The following is a 21,505-nucleotide window of genomic DNA, read 5'->3' as shown; positions in this document are numbered from 1 at the left end:
TTTATATTTTTCACGCAAAACAAGGTTGCTTTACTTTTAAAAATATAAAAAGCATTCAATTGTGGCCGCACGATCTTTGATGAACGGTTAGTATTCATTGATGCTCCGGATCCTAGTGAGGAGATCCAGAGAGGATCTAATTCCTACAACTTTATTGTCTCAAGGCTTCACCAAAAATAATTGGACTAAAATAACCCTCAAACAAAAAAAAAAATCTATAACTTACCTAATATAATACATTAAAAACTCATAGGCAACTTTGTCAAAATACAAAAATATAAAATTTGTTTTATTGAAGGAAAAAGAAATAAATAACTCCTCCATTTCAGGAGATACTAATATCTCACAAAAATATTAAAAAATAAATAAAAATAAAAATAACAACCAACGTGGGGAGAAAAAGTATCACGATCAACGTGTTTAGTTTGCAAACTGCATAGTAGTTTCGGTTCAGTTTTCAAACTCCCACAGCCTTGTATGGGCTTTTTAGCCAAAATGGTCCCTAAGATTTGCATAACACATCACTTTGGTCCCTGAGATTGAAAATCAATAGAAATGGTCCCTGAGATTGTCCACCGTCCATTATTTTGGTCATTCCGTTAAAAACTCCGTTAAGTGTCTTAGAGCTTTTGTCCGGAAGTTTAGGCAATTTTCAAAGCTCCATAATTCAATCGTTTCTTAACCAAATTCGACCCATAATATATCAAAATGAAGATAGGAAGGATAGAACAAGATTATACCTATTTGGAAGCCCAATGGTGCCAGAGATTTCTGGAAAATAGCCTGAAAGGTGATTGGCCAGAGGGAAAATTGAAAAAATCGCCGGAAACTGGGTAAATTTTAAACGTTCATAACTTCTTCAATACTCAACGAAATCGCGTTATTCAAAAACAAAAATCATACTACTCCATGACATGAAGAGAATGGTACCTTTTTTGAAGGCTAAATCGCCGTGGTTTTTTCCGGAAAACGGCTTGAAAGTGGCTAACTCGAGACTAAGACAGCCACTTTCAAGCTATTTTCAGCCAAAATACGGCCATTTATCCATATAGAAAGGTACCATTCTCTTGGTATCATTGAGAAATATGATTTTCGTTTTTGAATCACTCGATTTCGTTAAGTATTGAAGAAGTTATGAACGTTTAAAGTTTACCCAGTTTCCGGCAAATTTTCCAGTTTTTCCGCGGAACAGTCAAATTTCAGGCTTTTTTCCGGCCATCTCCGGCCACCATTGGGATTTCAAATAGGTATAATCTTATTATACACTTTCATATCTTCATTTTGATATATTATGGGTCGAATTTGGTTAAGAAACGATTGAGTTACAAAGTTTTGAAAATTGCCCAAACTTTCGGCCAAGAGCTCCGGGACACTTAACGGAGTTTTTAATGAAAGGAACAAAATAATGGATGGTGGACAATCTCAAGGACCATTTATATTGATTTTCAATCTCAGGGACCAAAGTGATGTGTTATGCAAATCTCAGAGACCGTTTTAGCTAAAAAGCCCCTTGTATCATACCTTCTTCTTTGCATTTGTTCAGTTACGAAATTCTAATATCACTCCATCACCCTTCTAATATTGATAGTCCTCCCTGAAATTTCCGGCTTTATTATATTTTCATTTGGTGTTCTATCGATTTGGCTTGGCTTTACCCCAATAGCATTCTATGTGCAGCAGCGGAAAGTCTCTTTAATTTTCTTTCCTTTCTCCACGAATCAAAGGCCTTCAACATTTCATGCAAATTCCTAATATTTATGAACTTTTAACTTCAATTTCTCTCAAAAAATTCATTTGTTTTGTTATTGTTTTTCGGCAGGTCGGGAGAGCTGGTCACATACGTTGTCGGGATGCCTTCGTCGGAAGAATTAATTAGAGCCATGGATGAAATATCTGACACACCATGTGATTGGAATTTTAAATTCTCACAGGCTTTGCTACTTGGTTAATTTCGGTCTCAATTTCCTGATCAAATTTCTTCCTCTCTGATACATCAAGTCGCCTGCAAAAAAAGGTAGCTTTTAATCCTACTCAATTTCTATTGTTGGTTATCTAAATCACGGCATCCTTCTCTCTCACTACAACCCTCGTCAGCATCGTGCTGCGAGGCATGGACGGAGCCAATGAAGGCTCACTGGGGGCAGATGCCCCCACTCAAGTAATTCGCTTATTATGTTGCTGATTAGAGTAATAAATATACACGCGTTATCTTCGAAGAAAATATATGTATCTAATATCCAACATATCTTCATACCACTTATTCTCCATGTCAAATATTATATGAGCAAAAGTGCTTTTACTCTGTCATTCAAACTGAAAAACTCCTCTCCCGCCTGTCATGTATTAATATTTTTCTCACCACTTTTTCACTTTCCACTACTACACTGAAATTTTTGTAACATGAAATTGTGATACATCATCATTTGAAAGTATCTCTATTATCATATTGAGTATAAGTCAACTTATACTAAGGTTTTCTTAATTGATTTTCGGAATACTCCCACGACAAGAAATTTGTGACTCCGTCCCTGCTACAAGGGGAAGTAGTGGAGAACTCCAAGAACTCCATTTGGTCTCCTAAGAGGTAACGGAGGAGTATAATTCCAATTCTATGAACTGCTCCGCTAATTTAGAGAAGGGACTCAATGCTCATTGTTTTTCGAGTCTATTTGGATTTTTTTCTTTTTTTTTTTTTTTTTTTTTTCACACGTTTGGTTTTTGTTTTAACTTTTTATTTTCCCTATTTTCAAGTAGGATTACCCTTTACTTAGTAAGGGAATTATAGGCGAAAGCAACAACTTAATAGTCTGTTATTGGAGCTGAAATTGTGGTACTGTTGGCACTCTTTTCAGTGTTTGCTCGAGTTCGTTTCAGTTCCACATGCAGGACTAAAGAAGAAAAATGCAGAAGTCAGGCTTTTCAAAATTTAAATTAATGCTGTTTTTTGCTTTAATAGTTTTAATAATCCTTTAAATACTTTTTCTTTTAAATTTAAAGCTATAAATACTCTGATTTCTTCTTCGTAGGGAAGAAGGATCAATGAAATTGCAGACGCAGTGTTCCAATTAATCCAACCAGCTCTCTTCAGTTTTACTTCTTTCATTATTTATACAAATAGATAGTGATGAACTTTAGGGTCTAAATCTCTTTAAGAACAACTTCTTTTCCAAAAATGGAGATTTTCATTGGGTTTGTAATTCATGTTTTCAGTTTTGTTTTCTCTCGGTTTTGATAACATATTTGCATTCAATTAATTTTTTTAATATTTTTTATGGACTTCTTGCAGCAAATTAACTGACTCCGCAATTTTTTTAACACCATGTCTGAATTGTCGGGCATGTTTCAAATGTGAGTGTGTTGCCTCATTTCATTGTACGGTTTTAGTTCATAATCAACTAATTCACTCATTTAATTTCCTCACCAATTAAAGGAAGCATTTGCAAGCTTCCACCAAAGAAACGCAAGAAGAAAGGCAACTATTAATTGACCTTGAAGACAATTTGAGTGGAGAACCAAACAGATAACAATGGCCATTGTAGTTTCAGTCTCAACTTTCTTTCTAAGCGGCGTGTTGTGCACCGTGATGTAAAAATAGCTTTTTCGCACGTCCATGAGTGTGCAGAAAGGCTAGTATTTAATAAGCAATATGTAAACTATGGCTATTGTATTTTATATAAAGTTTTTTTAGTTGTGTAAGATCATCAAAATAACTTTTTTTTCTTAATGGGTCAAAACGGGTTAACCATGATTAAACATGTTAAAGATCCGTTATTAACAGGTTCTTAACCTTTGACTGATAACCACTCGATTAGTTAACGTATCAATTCGAAATCCATTATTTTCGCGTTATTTCGGGTCGTGTTAACGAATCGTATAAGAAATTGCCAGGCCTAAACATAATGGCCATGAAACAGATATAGGGTACAAACCAAACCTAGTAATCCAAGAGCTAGACGACGTCAACAACTCAACAACAGGCCGAGCTCTCACCGGCTCATGGGTTTGGACCTCGTACCTGGTCCTACCCAATTGGATGGCCACTCAAGGCCCAGCCATCTTCCACTTCCAATTGCACTTCCAGGACAAGTCGGTACTCGAGCTCAGTGCAGGTACAGGACTCCCCGGATTGACAGCAGCTTGGCTTGGAGCGAGCCTAAGTCGTTCTCATGAATATTGGGCCACTCCTTCCCAGGGCTATTGAGGAATGCGGGGGCCAACGGACTCGGGGATCGAGTCGAGGTGAGGGAACTGTGTTGGGATTGGACGAGTAATTTGATGTCCAACGTACGTGTTCTATAACCCGGATGAGATGGGTGGGTTGGCAAAAGACGTTGAAGAGTGTGGGCCGCAGATGTACTACGGTTTGGGCGGCGACGGATGTCAGGCCGTGGACCGCCAGTGAATTGGTACATAGGTTTTGAGCTTGTTGAGTTCCCGAGTCAAATCATGGAGAGCTTAGACGATTGTTTTCTTTAATAGTAACAAGAAGGGGCGGATGCTGCGGATCTTGCTAGTTTTGCGTCAAGTGGTTATACTTTTCCTTGGTTTTTTCAGAGACTTGTCAACAAAATAGGAAAAGGTAAAAGGGAATCGAGGGGAAACGAAGCCGGATAACAGAAACAAACCAATCATTAGCCTTTTTATATACCACCTGACCGGGGTAAAGGGTTCAATGCCAAGCAATACAAGCACTGAATAAACACTTGCTAAAGATTTCATCATCGTCGATGCAAAATTATAATGTAGAGTATAACTACATGCCAGGAGCTGAAAGGGTTAGGCGACTTACCCCAGCATGCTGTACAATTTTTTGGTGGTAAAACTGCTTCTGTATATGAATAAATGGGGTCATTCCCCTGTCAGTCAGCATATATAGCTCGCTCTGTCTCTTCTGGTGCCAGAACCATTTCGCCAAAAACCATGCCATGTAATGCTCTCATTTCACTTAACCATCTTTTTCTTACCTTTCTTCGGAACAATACAAAACTTCAAGCAGGTAATATTGGGGTTATCCTTTTCTTTCTCAGCAGCGGATGTGCCGCTCTTGTTTGCTCAGACCCCATATGCTCATTTGCCCACTCTATTTGATAGTATTCTCAAAACCCAGAACACCTCAACTACAGGTTCTGGAGATAGCGACACTGATCGCAACCAACAAATCTTCTGCATTTTAGGGTAGTTGTATTTGGGCACACAAGAGAGCACAAACCAAGTTGCTGAATGCAAATACTATAACCCATCACAGCCATTATTCCCTACTGTCTCTTAACCATTGTAGTGGATTTTCTGATTTTGGGAGGTCTGGCCCTGCTGCTGTTGTTGTGGGGCCTGCAAGTTCATTGGCTGTGTGTTGTAATGGGCAAAAGGCTGAGAGTACAGTGAGTTCATAAAGCCCTGCAAATATGTCGAACCTATCAGCTATTAGCACTGGCGAGGATAGCCACCACCAAGCCAAAATATGACTCAATATGACTCAATATGACTTGAAGAAGAACAGAGGCAGAATGCAGTACGCATTTTCGTCATATACCAACCCACTAAACTCTGTTGAAGAGCAATGTGAAAGGACTTCCTAATTACAGAACAGCCAAATGTTTCTACTTCCCATTTCCTTATTTTCCCGTCACAATCTATTAAATAGCATTGGTATAAAATGAAACCTGAGACTGAAGTTGATTGGCATTTGCAACTCCATCCTGTGATGGGTCATTAAAGCCCACCTGAGTAAATAGGCCTTGTGATCCATGAGGCATGTAGTCCTGTAAGAAAGCAATTGAGAATTGCCCAAAGCACAGTAAAAATTTAACGACAACAAAGGGAAACTAGCAAACCTGAGACATGAAGTCATTCCCACTACCAAATCGAGAATATCCAGCTTGAGAGTTCTGGTTCAGAAAGTTCCCTGGAAACCCACCTTGTGCTCCTTGAGTAACATAATCAACAGCATATCCACTTTGAGAAGCCTGTCAAGCATGCTAGCATCATGTCAGTTTTAATTTTTCGAATACATGACTAATTCTGGAATTGCAAGTAATAGAGGTTCTTAAATTACATAACATAGACTATGGGTACATTAGGAAAGTAAATAGCGCAGACACAAAAAGGATGAGGGAAAATCCTCTTTCTATAAATAACCTTTTCCTTTCAATTTTTCTTTTGCATGATGTAGGAACTCTTCTTCCATGTGAAATTAATTCATCGAAAATGTAAACAAAAAAGGTAATTAATGAAAAACATTGTATAACATCCTTAAACAAACCACTTAAGGCATAGCCCAAAAACACAGGCTAAAAATGCATATTTGGTCACTATACTTTGCCTCGATGTCATTTTCGGTCAGTGTGTTTGGTTTTGCAAGGAATTTAAAAACAATTTTGAAACTGCGGTAATTAACAAGTTAGAATCCAGATTTTCATTTTGGAAAACAATCTGTCTGTTTTCAAGAAAATGTTGCTAAGGGATTGAAAGACCGCGCTATAGGCCTCCTAAAACTACTTACACTTCTCGGGTTTATCCACTTTGGATTGTGATAAAATTGCTAACAAAAATTGAAATACAGTGACTATATTGATACATTTAAAACCACAGGACCAAAAGTGATTTTGAGTCAATACACAGTGAACAAAACTATATTTTACCCAAAAATTAAATCCAGAAATACACTGCAGAAACAAACAAATAATGTATGGCCCAGCATACACTAAAAATACAACAAAAGAAAAAGCACCGCAACTTCGTACCTGAGTGGAGAAGTCAGCAACATTATAAGGAACATGTGATCCCTGACTTTTAAAGTCATCACCCAAACATTCCTGGCAACATAAAATCAAAGATAAAATAAAAAAATGAATATCAACATGACAAGTTACTACGAACATCATGTTTAGTACGAGAGAGACCTGAGACATGCCCGCCATGGAAAATCCATCACGAAACGTTTGGCTTGGGCCTTGAACTGGCATCTGTTGCATACAACAAAGAAGAGTACATGCATCAGGCGGATGAGGGAACAAGATCTAGGGGAGAATTGGTACATGAGAAAAACAGAAGGATAAAAAGGGCCGGTACAAACATTATTGACAAATCCATGTTGAGATAAGGGGCCACCAACAGATGGTTGGCTATTTGGATTTTTAAGAGAAGGAATGTTGAAGGTAGACCCCATATTCCCAACATTTTGTTGTGTGCCTTGCTGGTGCGGAAGATGACCGCCAATTGGAGCACCGGCATTCCCACGTCCTGCCCCAAAACCACGACTTCCAGGTTGAGGGACATGAGGAACAGCTCCAACTGGTCCATGCACAGCTCCACGAGTTGGAATAGCATACGGTTGAGAAAGGGGTCCTCCATGAAATGGCGAAAGAGGTGCCTGAGGTAATGGATATCCAGCCGGATGTACACCAGGCTTATGGGTACCATTGGGTGGGCCAGGAGGTAGGTAAGAACCTGCTTTTGGCATAAACAATTTATAAGGATGAAAGACAAATCATTATTTTAGGCATATGAGACCAGTTAAGGTTTTCTACTTATTTATTGGATTAAAACTTAGAACTCGGGGGTTAATTATTTTATCTATTTCCTTGTCTATGTGAGATTAATTACTTTTAACTTCTAAAGGAAAAAAATTTAACATTTCAACACATGTGAAACCGTTTATTTGAATTATTCACCATATCAAATGAACCCAAGTTTATATACTAAACACTAACATATCAATAACCATTACGTTAAAAGTATTGGCTTCAATTTTTCATATAGATTGCTTCCCTTTTTCATCCCTACTACTTTTGTATTTGGTGGAATAGGAAAAGTAAAAATATCAAAACAAAGATAACAAGAACACCATCAGAGTAAAATGGAAAGCATGGTGAAAACAAACAGTGCACTTCATCCTACAATTCCTGGAGAAAGAAGGTAAAAAGGGAAAGAGACTAGTACTAACATACCCCTACCCCGATTACTTCTTCTGTCAGCACTTTGGCCAGCTGAGGCAACAGACCCAAAACTGTCATTGGGGATAACTCCAGGACCACCACCATAGAATAGGCGACGATCATTGTAGATCTGTGTCAACATAAGAGCAAACACAACAAATTTACATCCATCATAAATTGGTGATTTCATAACCCACAACAGATTAAAAATATGAGTACATCAAAAGAAAAAGCATGAATACTTAATTTTTGCCTTCTCTGCTAGTGACATACCTTTTTAGGCTTTGGAAATTGCACCATACTCTGCTTCAGGTTATTTAGTGGCCCCTCAACCAAGCACTCGTGTTCCTAATGGTGTATAAAATGTCAGTACTATGGAATGCTAGAGTCTGTATATCAACCCATACAGCACAATCATTTTTAATGGGCACATGACAATCAAAGAAAGAAGAAAAGGTGAATAAAATAGACAGGAGGAAAACATCATTAATTAGCAGTAACAAATATGCTGCCAGCCGTATAAGTATTAGCCAGCTGCCACCAATCATTCCCAATATGACTTCTTTCTTTTGGAAACTACAAATGAGCGACTCACTATACTGCCACACTACAAACACAATGAACCAAAGGATCTAAAAGGACTTGAGAAAAACAGGATGAGAACGAAAAATACATACTAGCAGAAAAAATTGTCAAGTTAAATAACAAAAAATACTTGAGAAAAACTTAAAAAGTCTTTTTCTATTAGCTGGAATAAAAAACAAAAGGCACAGGTCAACACAAACCAACAATATCAAAATTACAGAGAACAGTTAATACCTTGTAATGAGTCAACAGGCTATTCCACAGTGGCTGCTTACTAAGAACTTTAGGGTTTCCAAGAATGACAATACCATATCGAGCACGTGTTAGAGCAACATTGAGCCTGCGAGGATCATTAAGGAATCCGATGCCCTGAAAAAGGGGTGTATTAGACAGGAATCCTCCCCAAACCCCCCCACCCCACCCCCCACCCCCCACACCCCCCCCCCCACCCCTCACCCCACACCTCCCCCCCCCCCCCCCCCCCCAACAACCCCCGCGCGGCGGGGAAATAGCAACAAAACAATTCAAATGTATATTGATAACAGAAAAATGTGCATACTTCACACAAGTGGTTTTATGAACTCACCTGATGCTCATTACTCCTCACACACGAAAGGATGATATAATCCTTTTCCCGTCCTTGAAATGAATCTACGCTGGCAACCTGTAATAACATAACAATGAAGCAAAATAGACAAAATAGGTCAAGAGCAAAGACTTCTACATGTGATGAATATATTACCTCAATTTCCTTATAAAGTTGCTGTCTGAGAGCACCATTTCTCGACATATAGTTCACAATATAAGCTCTCTGTCCCTCATATGGTGTGATCACTCCAATCTACAAAGTGTATTTTTATTAAATTAATGAAACATGGAATCCAGATATAAAATGCTAAACTCATAAGGAATGTTGTAGGTTCACCTGACTAGGAACTACGCCACTCCTCAAGAATGTTGTGACAATCTTTTCAACGTTAGCAGCCTCAGTTCTGTTCAGATAGGATGTTCCACTAGCACTTATCTCCTCTTGCCCCATCTATAACACAGCTGTATGAGTCCAGAACAAGTCTTCGGAGATAATATGATCTAAAAATGTCAACAGAAAAGCACCTAGTAGACAGAGCGTAACTCTTTGCAACAAACTTTTAGATGGTTTATACTATTCAACTGGCACTTATTGTTACCTGTACATAAAAGAACATGGGACGATTGGGAACCGGCCAAGGAAAATCAATGCCCGATGATTGCCTTTCATTGATGGTAACTCCATTTTGAAGTGTGCCCTCGTAGAAGCTGTTAGATGGAAATTCTGACAAGGCTGGATGCATTCGGTATTGAACCTAAAATTAATCACACAAAATATATTAGCCTTGCAACACATGCAAGCAAGAGCAATTTCACTCTGAACAACATACAACAACACAGAAAGTGTCATAAACCTCTTAATGATGCACTGATAGCTACACTATGCAACTTAATATTTGAATCAGAAACAAGACTGATGACAGAAAAGAATTAAAATTAAATAAAAAAGAACCAAACAGGCTAAATGTTGAGAATAATCCAAACAAATTAATTCACAATAAAGTTTATTTGCTCACAGAAGTTACGGAAAAATGTGATAAGAAGGAAAAAAAATAAATACAGGTACCTAAACTCCAAAGCAATAAACAATGAGTTAAGGGCAAATACATTGAGAACTGCAACAAGCTTCCAATAAAGAGATAGAGATAAGTAAAGCAACAACTTCATTGGCACACCTTAATATTGAATTGAATGTTCATGCTGTAACATTAAGAAGAAAAGACCAATATCATATCTATTGATGAATGGGTATACAAAATAGTGTTTTAGGGGCGCGCCTAGGCAGCTTTGGAGGCAGGGCACAAGTGATAACGCCTCTGCCCAGTGGGAGTGGGCAAAAACTCACCGAGGCGAGCCTAGGCGGCTGAGGCACACCTAAAGGCGGTTGGCGGGCGTTTCCAGATCCATCCGCAACCCAAAATCAAAGTCAAATGCTCAGTTGTCTGGGTAAATCGAAGTTGAAGGCTGTCATCTGGGTTTAGGGTTGCAGGGTGTGCAGCATCTTCACAAGGAAGACGACCACGAAGAAGAGGATGGATTTTTTTTTTAAAAGACTTGGTCCAAAACGATGTCATTTTGGCCAAGTCTTTAATATTTTTTAAATGACGTGGCCCAAAGCGACGTCATTTTGGCCAAGTCTGTTTTTCTTTTATTTTTAAAACCCCAAGAGTCCCCTGTTTTCCCTGTTTTTCTCAGCAGTCCCCTATTATTTAAGGTCCCGTAAGGCTTCGACTCACGCCTCCGCTTAGGCGGGGCTATCCATGGAACGCCTTGCCCACACCTCCGCCTTTTAATACATTGATACAAATAACAAAACTCAGATTTCATCTCTGATTATCCAACATAAAAGAATAAATAAACAAATAAATAAATGTAAAAAAAAGGGGCAAGTAAATGGACACTAGCAAAATGATACTATGCGCAGCTACCCATGCACAGACTGAAAACTTTGGACCAATTACCTGCAATCTAATTGGTTTCACACCAAGTATAACGAGGCGTTCAAAGAGAGACTGGGCAAGCCCAGCACGAGCTGCTTTCTTGCACATAATGACTGGACCAAGCTGGCAGTGATCTCCAACAAGAACAACCTAATACGGAAATTTCTCATCAGACTCCGGGCAACAACTTGTTAAAAATCAAGCTCATAGTCAAAATTTAGCAACGTCTACATATTTGATCTCAAAGTACCTGCTTTGCCCCAAGAACCAAAGGAATCAGGCATTCAGGTTCTGTAGCCTGAGTCGACTCATCAATAAGTACCTACAAGCAGAGGATAGATTTGTGTAAGCTATTTTTAAGTTGTGACAGATAGTAACTAACTGTTAATTTAAGACTTATTCCAACCTGACGGAACCTAAAATTGGCCAATCGAGGATCTCCAGCACCAACACATGTGCAACAAATGACATCAGCACTTTGAGAAATCTCCCTCTCGGTTGCCCGCTTCAGTGCCTTATATTTTTTCTCATCATTACTAGACAATTCTCCTGTAAAATTTCAGGAACTAATGAGCATCAAGTCGAGACAAATATACATAGAAGTTTTCAGAAAAGCGAAGTGACCTTGCTCATCCTTCAATTGTTGCAGCTTGTGAAGTTCACTCTTTTCTGACATGTCAAGATGACGAACCTGAGATGAACAGAGTCGGTACGCATCCAGTTAAATAAGTGAGAAGATACGAACCTGAGATTAAAAATTATTAATTAAGGCAACAAGTCAATACAAACCTGGTAATGAAGGGTTAAATGCTCAACAGGAGAACTTACAGCTTCCCTTGATTTTGCACAAAGTCTAACAACCTTAAATACCAAAAGGAAGAAACAAAAATCAGACAAATTCATAAGAAACCTACTATTACCAAAGAGACATAATAGATAAAAACTTTTGCAATGTTTGATGCAAAAATGAGCTAATTCCTGAATCTCATAAACAGCACAAAACTGTAAACCAACTAGTTTCAAACAAATAGAAATCAGATTACACACTGCTATGCTTTACAAAGCAGAACAAGTGATACTTGAGAGGGAGTCATTCTAAGTTGGAAATAAATACGCTTAGGTACTCATTTTCTGATTTCTTGCTGCTTGGAATTACTTTTCTTTGATGGATATAGATTTCAGCTTAATATAAAAAGCAACAACATGAACAGTGAACAACCGATCTATCATAAAGGAGCAATCTAAAATTCAGAGAAAAGGAAACTACTAAACAGCCCAGCAACAAAACCATCATTTAACCCAGGTAAATAAGAAGCTCTGCAATCTAATAAAATATAAGTGAAACAGAATCCATTTATGTATCTGCACAACATTGCTTACACAACTAAAGGGATATTTAAATATTCTTTCAAAGAGCCACAAAACAAATGGGACACAATTTAGAGTCGGTATAAATTTATAATTGCAGGCAAAGGCCAAGCACTAGTCCTCTACCTTCAACCCAGTTGCACTTATCTTCTCAGCTAGTTGGTCAACAGCCACATTACTAGGAGCACACACCAAAACCTGGTAAAGAGAGAAATTGTGATTAAAACAGGGGCGAGAGAGAGGGAGAGGAAATAACAAATGTTAGTTATTTACCTGTCCCTGGCCTTGTTTAGCCATGTGATACACAATTGCTGCAGAAGTCACAGTTTTTCCTGTGCCAGGTGGACCCTGGATCAAACTTATAGGCTTCTGAAGGACACTCTTTACAGCAAAAACCTATCAATACAAAAGTGTAAGACACTCAGATTAGACCAACTACAACAAAGGATCCTGAAAAGGACCTAGAAAATGCTGTTACAAAATACTTGGGATGGAGATGCATTTGATGTGAAAAACTAGTATCTAGAAATAGAGAGGATAAGCCAGAAAAGAAAGCAAAGTACAGAGCTCTTCAACAAAAATCTCTTCAATGTATCATGAACATAGAGGATAACAATAAGTGTATAATCAAAATATCATACTTGAGATGCATTGAGCTCCGGAAGACCAGGTGCACCAAAACGACGAGGCAATGAATTACGGACCATTTGAACCTCTACTTCATGGCCTAACAAATGATGATAAATATATCTGCACAAATAGTATAAAGAACACTTAAGTTCAATGCAAAACATTAAAATCGCTGCAGCCTGACATGATTTATTTTCCTTTCATTTTAGGTAACATACTTTCATTGAATAAAATACAAACTGAAACAGCTAATGCAATATCTGCTCTAAAAACCAATTTATGCTTGTCATCTCCATAAAATATTTAGCTATACAAGAATTATAACACAGAAGTAGAATCAACACTTATAAGTCACATATGATAAGCATGTCATCAAATTTTTTTTTTTTTGGAAACAAAAGGCCGTTCTTTCTAAAACTTAAAAGTCTGCCAAAGAAGATGCGGAAAAAGAAAAGGATGAAAAAAAAAAAAAACACTGCAAACCTACCCACTAACACTTGTCTCGTCCACTGCAAAAGCTTTCATAGCTCCCTGCATCCGATCAAAACTTGTACTCTTCCAGACAAAGTCAACACTGAAGCCATGGTTCAGATCCACTGGAACTCCCTGCACACAACATGAATACACATTAGTAACAACCAAGTTTAATGAATTAGATAACAATATATAAGCTGCACTAATACTAAAACTACCTGACTGGCACGAAGTTCAAGTGCAACCTCTTCTTGTGCAGTTAACTTGATCTGAAACAGCAGATAAGTACTATAGAATAAGTGCCACAAAACTAAAACACATATACAATATATACTCTTAATGCTTCGGGAAGAAGGCATACAACATGTCCCACTGACTGCCAAGCTGGATGAGCTGCATCTCCAGAATAACGAAGCCGCAACTCATCACCAGGTACAAGGCGCAACTCATTGTCTTCCTGCAGCAACCAAACAAAAACTGAATGTTCAAAATACATACATATGAACAGAATGAACACCATGCATATGGTACTAAAAGAATTCACCAAAAAAAAAGTGTACAAATTTTTTGCAGATAGTCACCTTTGTAAACACAAAATAAGCAATACGCTTCTTGTTAAGACCAATATCCCACCGAATTGTGACATTGTCTTTGCTTTGAGATTCTTTCATCATCTACAACAAAATTAAGATATAAGAACTTAACAACTTGCATGTTCTGTACCACAGGGATCATAAGAAATCTTTGAATTGAAAAGAAAAAGGAAAACAGAGATTAGTCTTCATACTTTATCATAGTCAGCTTCAAGTTTAATAAGTGGTGCAAATACATTTTGATACTGCATCAGAAACAAGAAAAACATCAGCTTATCAGCAAAACATCCATTTAGAAGATGCAAATTCTCCAAAGGCTTCCTATGTTATAAAATGAACAAGATTTCAGCCTTCTCAAAATTTCAAAGCATATACAATGAATTTCAAACAGATTCACCTGGTAAGCATCTTCATACTTCAAGTCCACAGGTTGGGGTTCATCGTCCACACCCGGCTTCTCGAGATCTTCAAGGGAAGCATCAGGATTGCTCTTCCAAAGTTCTTCTACTTTATTTATTTGTTGAGCACTGATTTGGCGCGCCCTTAGCTGCTCCTGTTCAGACGGGACCTGCAAAGCACAGCATCTTAAAACTCCTAAACAGAAAACCATAAATTGCCTCAGATGAAAATAACTATTAGCCTAATGACAGAGTAGTGAAATACCAAACCTTAACAAGCCACTGCAAGAAACACCTATCATCTATCAGGGGACACCACTGGCTCAGATCCCAGTTCATATCCTTCAATGCATTAACACTTAAGCAGGGTTCCCTACAAAGAAGAACAACAACACTCTCTGTCTTGGCTGAAATAAATCCCAGAAGGAATACATTACGACATCCACAGTTGTAGCATTCAAGGATTGTTTCTCCCAATGGGCTATCTTTATGAAGACAGACTTCCTTGTGTTTGGCTCGGACCTACAAAACCCAACATAACAGACCAATTAGGCAGAGTTATCAGAATGCAATGTCTATCCCTTATTAATAATGTCAGCTAATAGTATACAGCAATTGAAAGATTTATCTTCAAGCTTGCATTTGGGAACCAACCATATGCAACCACCCAAGAATCAGCATGCTATTAAGAAAAAAAGTTATGTATGATATGAGGCTCCAACAGCTGGTACTTTCTTTATATTTAACAGATTATTTGTGGTTGCATAACCTTAAAAATTCGCCCGTGAAAAGGCTGTTCAAAGCATCAACAAAGATTAATTTTTCAAGATTGAAAAAGTCAAAAGACATGAATGGAAGAAGCAGTTCAACTTTTACAAAAATTTATGTCTGCTCAATGTGAAGTGAAGTCAAATGAGGCAGTTTATGGTAAGTTCCCATTACACTAGAGCAAAGAAATTGAAGCCCAAGTAATTTAGGGCCTATTGGGATTGCTTCTGGACAGGATAAATGCACTTGCTGACAGCCAAATGCAGTTTCTGATTGCGTTTGGAAAAAACTGTTTGAAGTGCTTCTGGATCATAGAATTGCTTTCTGAAGAAGCACCTGCTAGATGCTTCTTCAGGAAGCACTTTCAACAGCTTTTAGAGGAGGCACTTGGATATTTAATAGAAATTTCAATGTGTTTCTAGTGTAAGCACTTCTAGTTCCTACAGAAGCAATCCCAAATAAGCCATCATCAATTATATCGCCAAGGCTTTTCATGAATAGTCCTGCCTAGGCGAAAGCCTTGAGGCATGAGGCGTAGCCTCACGGGACCTAAAATTATTAATATATATAATATAATGGACAATAGAGTCGAAGTCAAACATATAGAGTCGAAATCAAACATCTAGAGTCGAAATCAAACATATAGAGTCAAAATCAAACATTATAGAAGAATAATCAACAATCAAATAAAAAGTTTATTCACTGTAAGTGAGAAACCTTAACCCTTGAAACAAAAAAAGCCCCTGCTACGCCTCACATGCCTACCTCGACCACGCCTAGGCAAGTTTAAGCTTAATCCCACTGGGCAGAGGAGTTTTCCTCACTGCCCCGTCTTGAAGGCCGCCTAGGCGCTCCTCAAGGCTCTTTTTTTAAAACATTGATTTTAACTTTAAAAAATTATTTGTAGCCCATCCATGATCCTACTCGAGCTAACATAAACTGAAAGAGGATATGAATGATACTCTAATGCTCTATCATACAATGTAATAATAAGAGTACTATCAACTCAAGAACAGCCACATGATTGGCAGAAAAGAAGTATCAGAAATCAAATCATGCAGTCTTGTAAACACCAAAATCTGAAGCATAATGCTGGTTGCTTAAATCATATTAAACCAATGTAATCATTAACTCCATTCGTATGTAAGATCCAATGTCATCCACCCAGACAAATCAGAGGAATATTGATCCAAAATTTCTGGTCAAGTGTATTTCATTAATGGAAGTTTAATAATAAGTGGTGTGGGAAGTAGAAGACTTCCAAATTTTCGTGTCAATAAATAAGTATCTCTATAAATTTGCATAGATATATAAGAGCACATTACTGCGTATGTTATTACAAAAAATTATTTATATCAACTCATATATTTATATATTCTAAAATATGTGGCCAAACCTAACTGTAACATCAACATGAACCACATGAATCTTCAATAGCTCAAAAAGTTGTTAAATCATTCATGCAACCAAACTACAACTCCAAAAAAAAAAAAAAAAAAAAAAGTCCATGAGTATAAGGTGCCATGATTAATAATTGGCTGGACCCATCACTAAGGTCCGATTATATGTGTTCAGAGACTAAATTGACAAAGATAAATCATCAGAATCTACTTTCTCCTTACCCAGATTGCTTCCTATCTCTCGGTGCACTTTTGTCATCCAATACCATGTTTAAACCAAAATTCATCATCGACTCCCAATATGTAGAACTAAAAACATCTTGAAACAGGGATAATAAACCCAAACATCATGGGGGTATAATATTGCAGCTCTAAATGTACCTAAAATTAAGTTCAATCTTTGTACAAGCAATGCCAACACGTGATACCCATCATCGTATCAGCTAGTTTGTCTCTCAAAACAAAAAACACTTATTGCTCTGCATCCTCTTACTACTAAACTTCCTCCAATGGCATCCATTTTGAAACTAGTACCTTCCACTTCTTACCCAAATTCCCATTGGATTCATACCCGAAAATTATAATCGCAAAACCCAAAATATAAATAAACAGGCAGAAACAATAGCACTCCGAACCAGGTGAGTTACCAGGTGATTCACAATATGGGAGCCGGACGTATTCCCCCTAGAATTACAGAACCATTTTCGACACGAAGGCACATTACACCTCACAACGCACGCCGGGTTCGACACGCCACAGTACCGGCACGCATGTTCCGTGAAATCCCCTTTTCCAAACTCGTAATTGTCGTCATCCCCAGTGTCCTCAAAGTTAAGCACACTCATCCCAGCAGTTAGGACGTCAACCACCTGATTATTCCCGGCGTTACTGCCCGACCCACCTGCCCTAGCCTTTGTGGCGCTGCCCGGGGCAGCTGAAACCGGTGATGCATCAGACTGGTGGTCCGATCCGACTCCACCCCCGCCACGGTCACGGTCCGCGGGTTCCGATAAGGAATCTGAAGCGGTGGGCCAGGCGACAGGGGACCGAATCGGGTCGCGGAACTCTGGGTAGTCAAAGTCCTCGCCTTGGGTGTTGAATTCGAGGAAGGTGTAGGCGTCATTGGCGGTGTCGGGCTGCGACGCCGTGTCAAAGAGGTTGTTGGGCTGTGAATCCATGGTTGGGGTGTGGAATTGAAATTTGTTGAGGGTTTTGGAGAGAGATGAGGAGAGTGAAAGGGGGTTAGGGTTAGGGTTCGGTCAAGAAACGAATGCGAAGAGAGAAGAAAGATGTTTCGGAAGAGGAGAGAGTGTGGGAGGTGTGATGGTTGTAGAGGGAGAGAGAGAGAGAGGGAGGGAGAGAGAGAGAGGAGAGGGGAGAGAGAGTGCGTGTGAGGGGGTTTTGTTAGTTCTGTTTTTGGGCGAGTACCCAAATATAGGTTAAAACTGTTTTTGCAATATTTGCGACGCGCCACTGTGATTGGGCAGTGACTGGGTGCAGTCTCTTGGAGAAGAAATTCATCAGTATCCAAATCGGATCGAGTGTTTCTACGGGTCAAGAGACAAAAATCACCTTCTATCTCACCTTCCTGATTTTGTCCCGTTGACGGGCCACATTTTGTGTAGCACTCCCCCTCACACCACACCCATGGGCCACCACATCCAATGGCCTCACACGATTGTTGTGATTAACTCAAAATTAAAGTGTTGGATATGAATCTAGAAGCGGTGACAATCGGCCAAAAGCAAAGAAGTGTTTGAAGAGTACTGACATCAGGGCGATCGATCAGAGATGAGTAGCGAAATACTCTCGTATTTCCTGTTTTGTTTATGGGTCGTATATGGGTTGAGTTTCGCACTTCTTACTTGGATTCTTTGTTTAGTGGAAAAGTTTTGATAATTTACCTATTTGATTAGGATAAAGTTTTGAATTCCTTGCCTATTAGGATTCGGATTTGACTTCCTATTAGGGTTCTCATTGTACAAGCCCTATACCATAAATAGGGCCTTAAGGCTTGTTATTTGGCGTGGTTTATTTGAGTGACAAACTTGCAAAAGTCAATTTGTGAGTTTGAGAGAGAACAAGTTAGGAGAATCTTCTCTGTTGGTTTTGGGTTTTCTACTCATCTAGTTTAGGGTTTGTAATTTGTGGGATTTAGGTTGTGAGAGTTAAACACCATTTTGTAATCTCTTTTTTTTAGTGAAATTTCTTGTCGTGCTTCGCCCGTGACCGTAGGCGTTACACTGAACCACATTTATCTCTAGTATTCTTATTTTGAGATTATTTGTTTCTTTGCTTTAGCCTACAACGTTGATATTTGGTACTTTATTAGAATTCACTTCCGCTTGTGCTCTCTTTTTTGTAAGGAGGACTTAAGCGCTTGGACTTACGTAGGTGGCATAATTACTGTCAGGTGAAGAAAACTATTGACATATTAAGATTATGTAAGAAACATATGCATATATATTAACAATTAAAGAAAACATTAACTCAAAAACAAATCTAAGTCCCATAAAATTCAAGACCTAGGGAGTGGTAAATTAAGATTGTTTGCAAAATGATTGAGCTTTCATACCCTTGAAGCTCATTCTTTTGTTAGCAAGGTAGTCACCCAAGTGGAGGGCTTTCGAGTCCTCTCCTTACTCCTTGGATATTTTCTTTCTCCTTGATTCTTTGCACCTTGCTTGCTCCTTTGCTCCTTGAGGATTTGGTGAATAGAATCTTGAAAGCTTCCAAAGTTGAAAGCTTCTTAGTCTGCACACTAAGGATGATGTGTGAAGAAGAGATGGATGATCTAGGAGATGATTGAATGCTAGTAGAATAACCCTAGAATGTTGGCCTCCTTAGAAGAAAAGAGAAAGTGATAGTTCCCTATTTTACCTCAAATAAACGCTAATGAGGTTTATGCTATAATTCCACTTTTATAATCCCTGTGGCAAACTTGAAAATAGATGTTGGACCATGATTTTCTAGACTTAAGGCATGTGGCACCTTAGGTGGCAAGAAAGACCGGAATGCCCGTAGGACGTGATAATTAGGCAAACAAGTTGAGATGCCTGATATGGATCAAAACAGGTTACTTTTATAGGCATCTTAGTCATATTGAGTCAGCCTTAGTCAGATCAAACTAGTCTTAGTCAGATCGGTCTAGCCTTCGTCAAATTGGACTAGTATCAGTCAGATGAAGTCAAAATACCAAGCGAAGTCAGACAACCATAGACAAATGGACTAGGCTTAAGCACATTGATGACATTACTTGTCTCTCAAGTAAGGAAGTCCTAATTAAAGTCAAATTGGGATATCTTAGAGATTAGGCAACATAATCAAGATTCTAGTAAAATTGGGTTCGTATCCTAGATTTCCTCCTAGATAGTTTCCTGATTTGATAAAGATTACTCTCCCTACAAGATCCCTATGAATACACTATCCTGGGTATTTATCAAGGGATGATCACTGTGTTCTCTATAAGATTATAAGACTACTATAGATATCCACCTACATTCACATATTTCCCTCTACAAAACCACAACACACTTATTCTCTCTATATGTAACAAAGGCTCTTATGCCGCCGTCTACACATAGACACGTCCATGGAGAACTCATCTCGCAACACCCTTCCATAGGTTATTCATCAAGGATGGATAACACCATTCTTTCATAGAACTACACCCGTGGTTTGATTCTCCTTCCTGGAGATATGTAGGCAGTCCTTTCCAAATTCGACCACACCCCCAATTAACCTCATTCTCCCTTTGACAATGATCATGGGCTTGATGGTGATCATGGGCTATTCTGATTTGGTTTTCACCTCCGTCCGCGGATGTGCACAAATTTGGTTTCAACAACAAGTGCTTTCATTGAGAGTAAATGCATATTCCCCTGTTCAACTCACTCTATTGACATGAAAATCTACTTTGGGCAAAAAGTGCAAAAAGTGATCAAATGAAGGAATTTTGGAGTAATTATAATTAGAGTGGATTTGTGAGTCTTTTGAGATAATTGTATCTAAATTTCAAAATTTAATTCCAAGCCATTTGACCATGGAGAAGAAAAGAAGGCCCAGCGTGTAGCTTTTCTAGATTGATGCTTTTAGGCGTTTTGGGTAATTTGAAGGTCAAGATGGCATATTTAGAGGAAGGTTCATTCTGAGGATTTGTTGAGGACGTCTTAAGCTTTAAAAAGAGACATTTTTGGACCAAATTGGAGTTGATTTGATGGTAAAAATCCTATATGTGAGGGATAAAAAAAGGACGACGTTCACAGTTACTTCATGATGGATTGACGAATCACGAACCCAACACCATATGACGTGAAGAAGAGTTATATTGCAAGACCTGGATTTGCCTAGAGGAACACAAAAATGGAGGATTTCGAATACCTTTATTTACCTTTTTCTATTATCTTATTACTTGGAAAAGTTTAAATCACTTTACCAGGAAACAAAGAGTTTGATCTAGCTATTTGTTGTTGCTTTTTTTTTTTTTTAAGGGGATATGTGTTAATTGCACATCCCTTCTTCCTTTCAGTCCAACACTATTTCGAGGAAGCCAGTAATTCCAACAACGGCACAACGTTTTTTATGAATATGGCATGATCTCAACATGAGGAGAAGTAACTTAGAGGCAAGTCACCCCTAGAAAAGGCGTAAAAGTTTTCGGAACTAAGTCTCGAGTTCCGAGCTTAAATATGAATCATCATGGGTTTAGAAGGCAGCATGGCAATCATGTTATAGGACAAAGAATTACAAAAAAGACTCGAAGAGAAGCACGTCCATGCAAAGGAGGGAAGACAGGTTTGGTCCCATGTAGACCAACACCTCATCGCA

The 21,505-nt window shown here is 38.5% G+C and overlaps 1 protein-coding gene across 6 annotated transcripts; it reads right to left on the bottom strand.

Annotated features, from left to right (window-relative positions):
* Positions 1 to 4,611: 4,611 nt before the first annotated feature.
* LOC137730814 (regulator of nonsense transcripts 1 homolog) lies at positions 4,612 to 18,268 on the bottom strand. Of its 6 annotated transcripts, none has more exons than XM_068469794.2 (29): positions 17,326 to 18,268; positions 14,781 to 15,032; positions 14,510 to 14,680; positions 14,307 to 14,357; positions 14,101 to 14,193; positions 13,881 to 13,976; positions 13,738 to 13,788; positions 13,533 to 13,651; positions 13,057 to 13,165; positions 12,689 to 12,811; positions 12,542 to 12,613; positions 11,837 to 11,908; positions 11,672 to 11,738; positions 11,454 to 11,596; positions 11,298 to 11,369; positions 11,069 to 11,197; positions 9,707 to 9,862; positions 9,445 to 9,558; positions 9,262 to 9,360; positions 9,106 to 9,183; positions 8,754 to 8,888; positions 8,208 to 8,282; positions 7,947 to 8,064; positions 7,073 to 7,446; positions 6,900 to 6,962; positions 6,741 to 6,812; positions 5,832 to 5,963; positions 5,661 to 5,759; positions 4,612 to 5,394 (listed from the first exon to the last, which is right to left on the bottom strand). In XM_068469794.2, the coding sequence occupies exons 1-29, from the start codon at positions 17,854 to 17,856 to the stop codon at positions 5,266 to 5,268; spliced, it is 3,795 nt and encodes a 1,264-aa protein (XP_068325895.2). In that variant the 5' UTR covers positions 17,857 to 18,268; the 3' UTR covers positions 4,612 to 5,265. The 6 variants fall into 6 exon arrangements, with proteins under 6 accessions (XP_068325895.2, XP_068325896.2, XP_068325894.2 ...); XM_068469795.2 differs by having other exon boundaries at positions 7,953 to 8,064; positions 17,326 to 18,110; XM_068469793.2 differs by having other exon boundaries at positions 7,073 to 7,449; positions 17,326 to 18,084.
* Between the last annotated feature and the right edge of the window lie 3,237 nt (positions 18,269 to 21,505).

The sequence above is a fragment of the Pyrus communis genome, chromosome 16 (assembly GCF_041283825.1).
Source record: "Pyrus communis isolate YQ-2024b chromosome 16, ASM4128382v1, whole genome shotgun sequence".
NCBI classification, from domain to species: Eukaryota; Viridiplantae; Streptophyta; class Magnoliopsida; order Rosales; family Rosaceae; genus Pyrus; species Pyrus communis.
This window is presented reverse-complemented; position numbering and strand designations above follow the sequence as displayed.

Excerpts from the sequence above, each read along its gene's own strand:
- LOC137730814 (XM_068469793.2), bottom strand. The coding sequence starts at position 17,856 with ATGGATTCACAGCCCAACAACCTCTTTGACACGGCGTCGCAGCCCGAC. Across the intron at positions 11,198-11,297 it reads TGGTTCTTGGGGCAAAGCAG|GTTGTTCTTGTTGGAGATCA; the intron begins GTACTTTGAGAT and ends TTTCCGTATTAG. Across the intron at positions 8,283-8,753 it reads GCCTGTTGACTCATTACAAG|GAACACGAGTGCTTGGTTGA; the intron begins GTATTAACTGTT and ends ATACACCATTAG.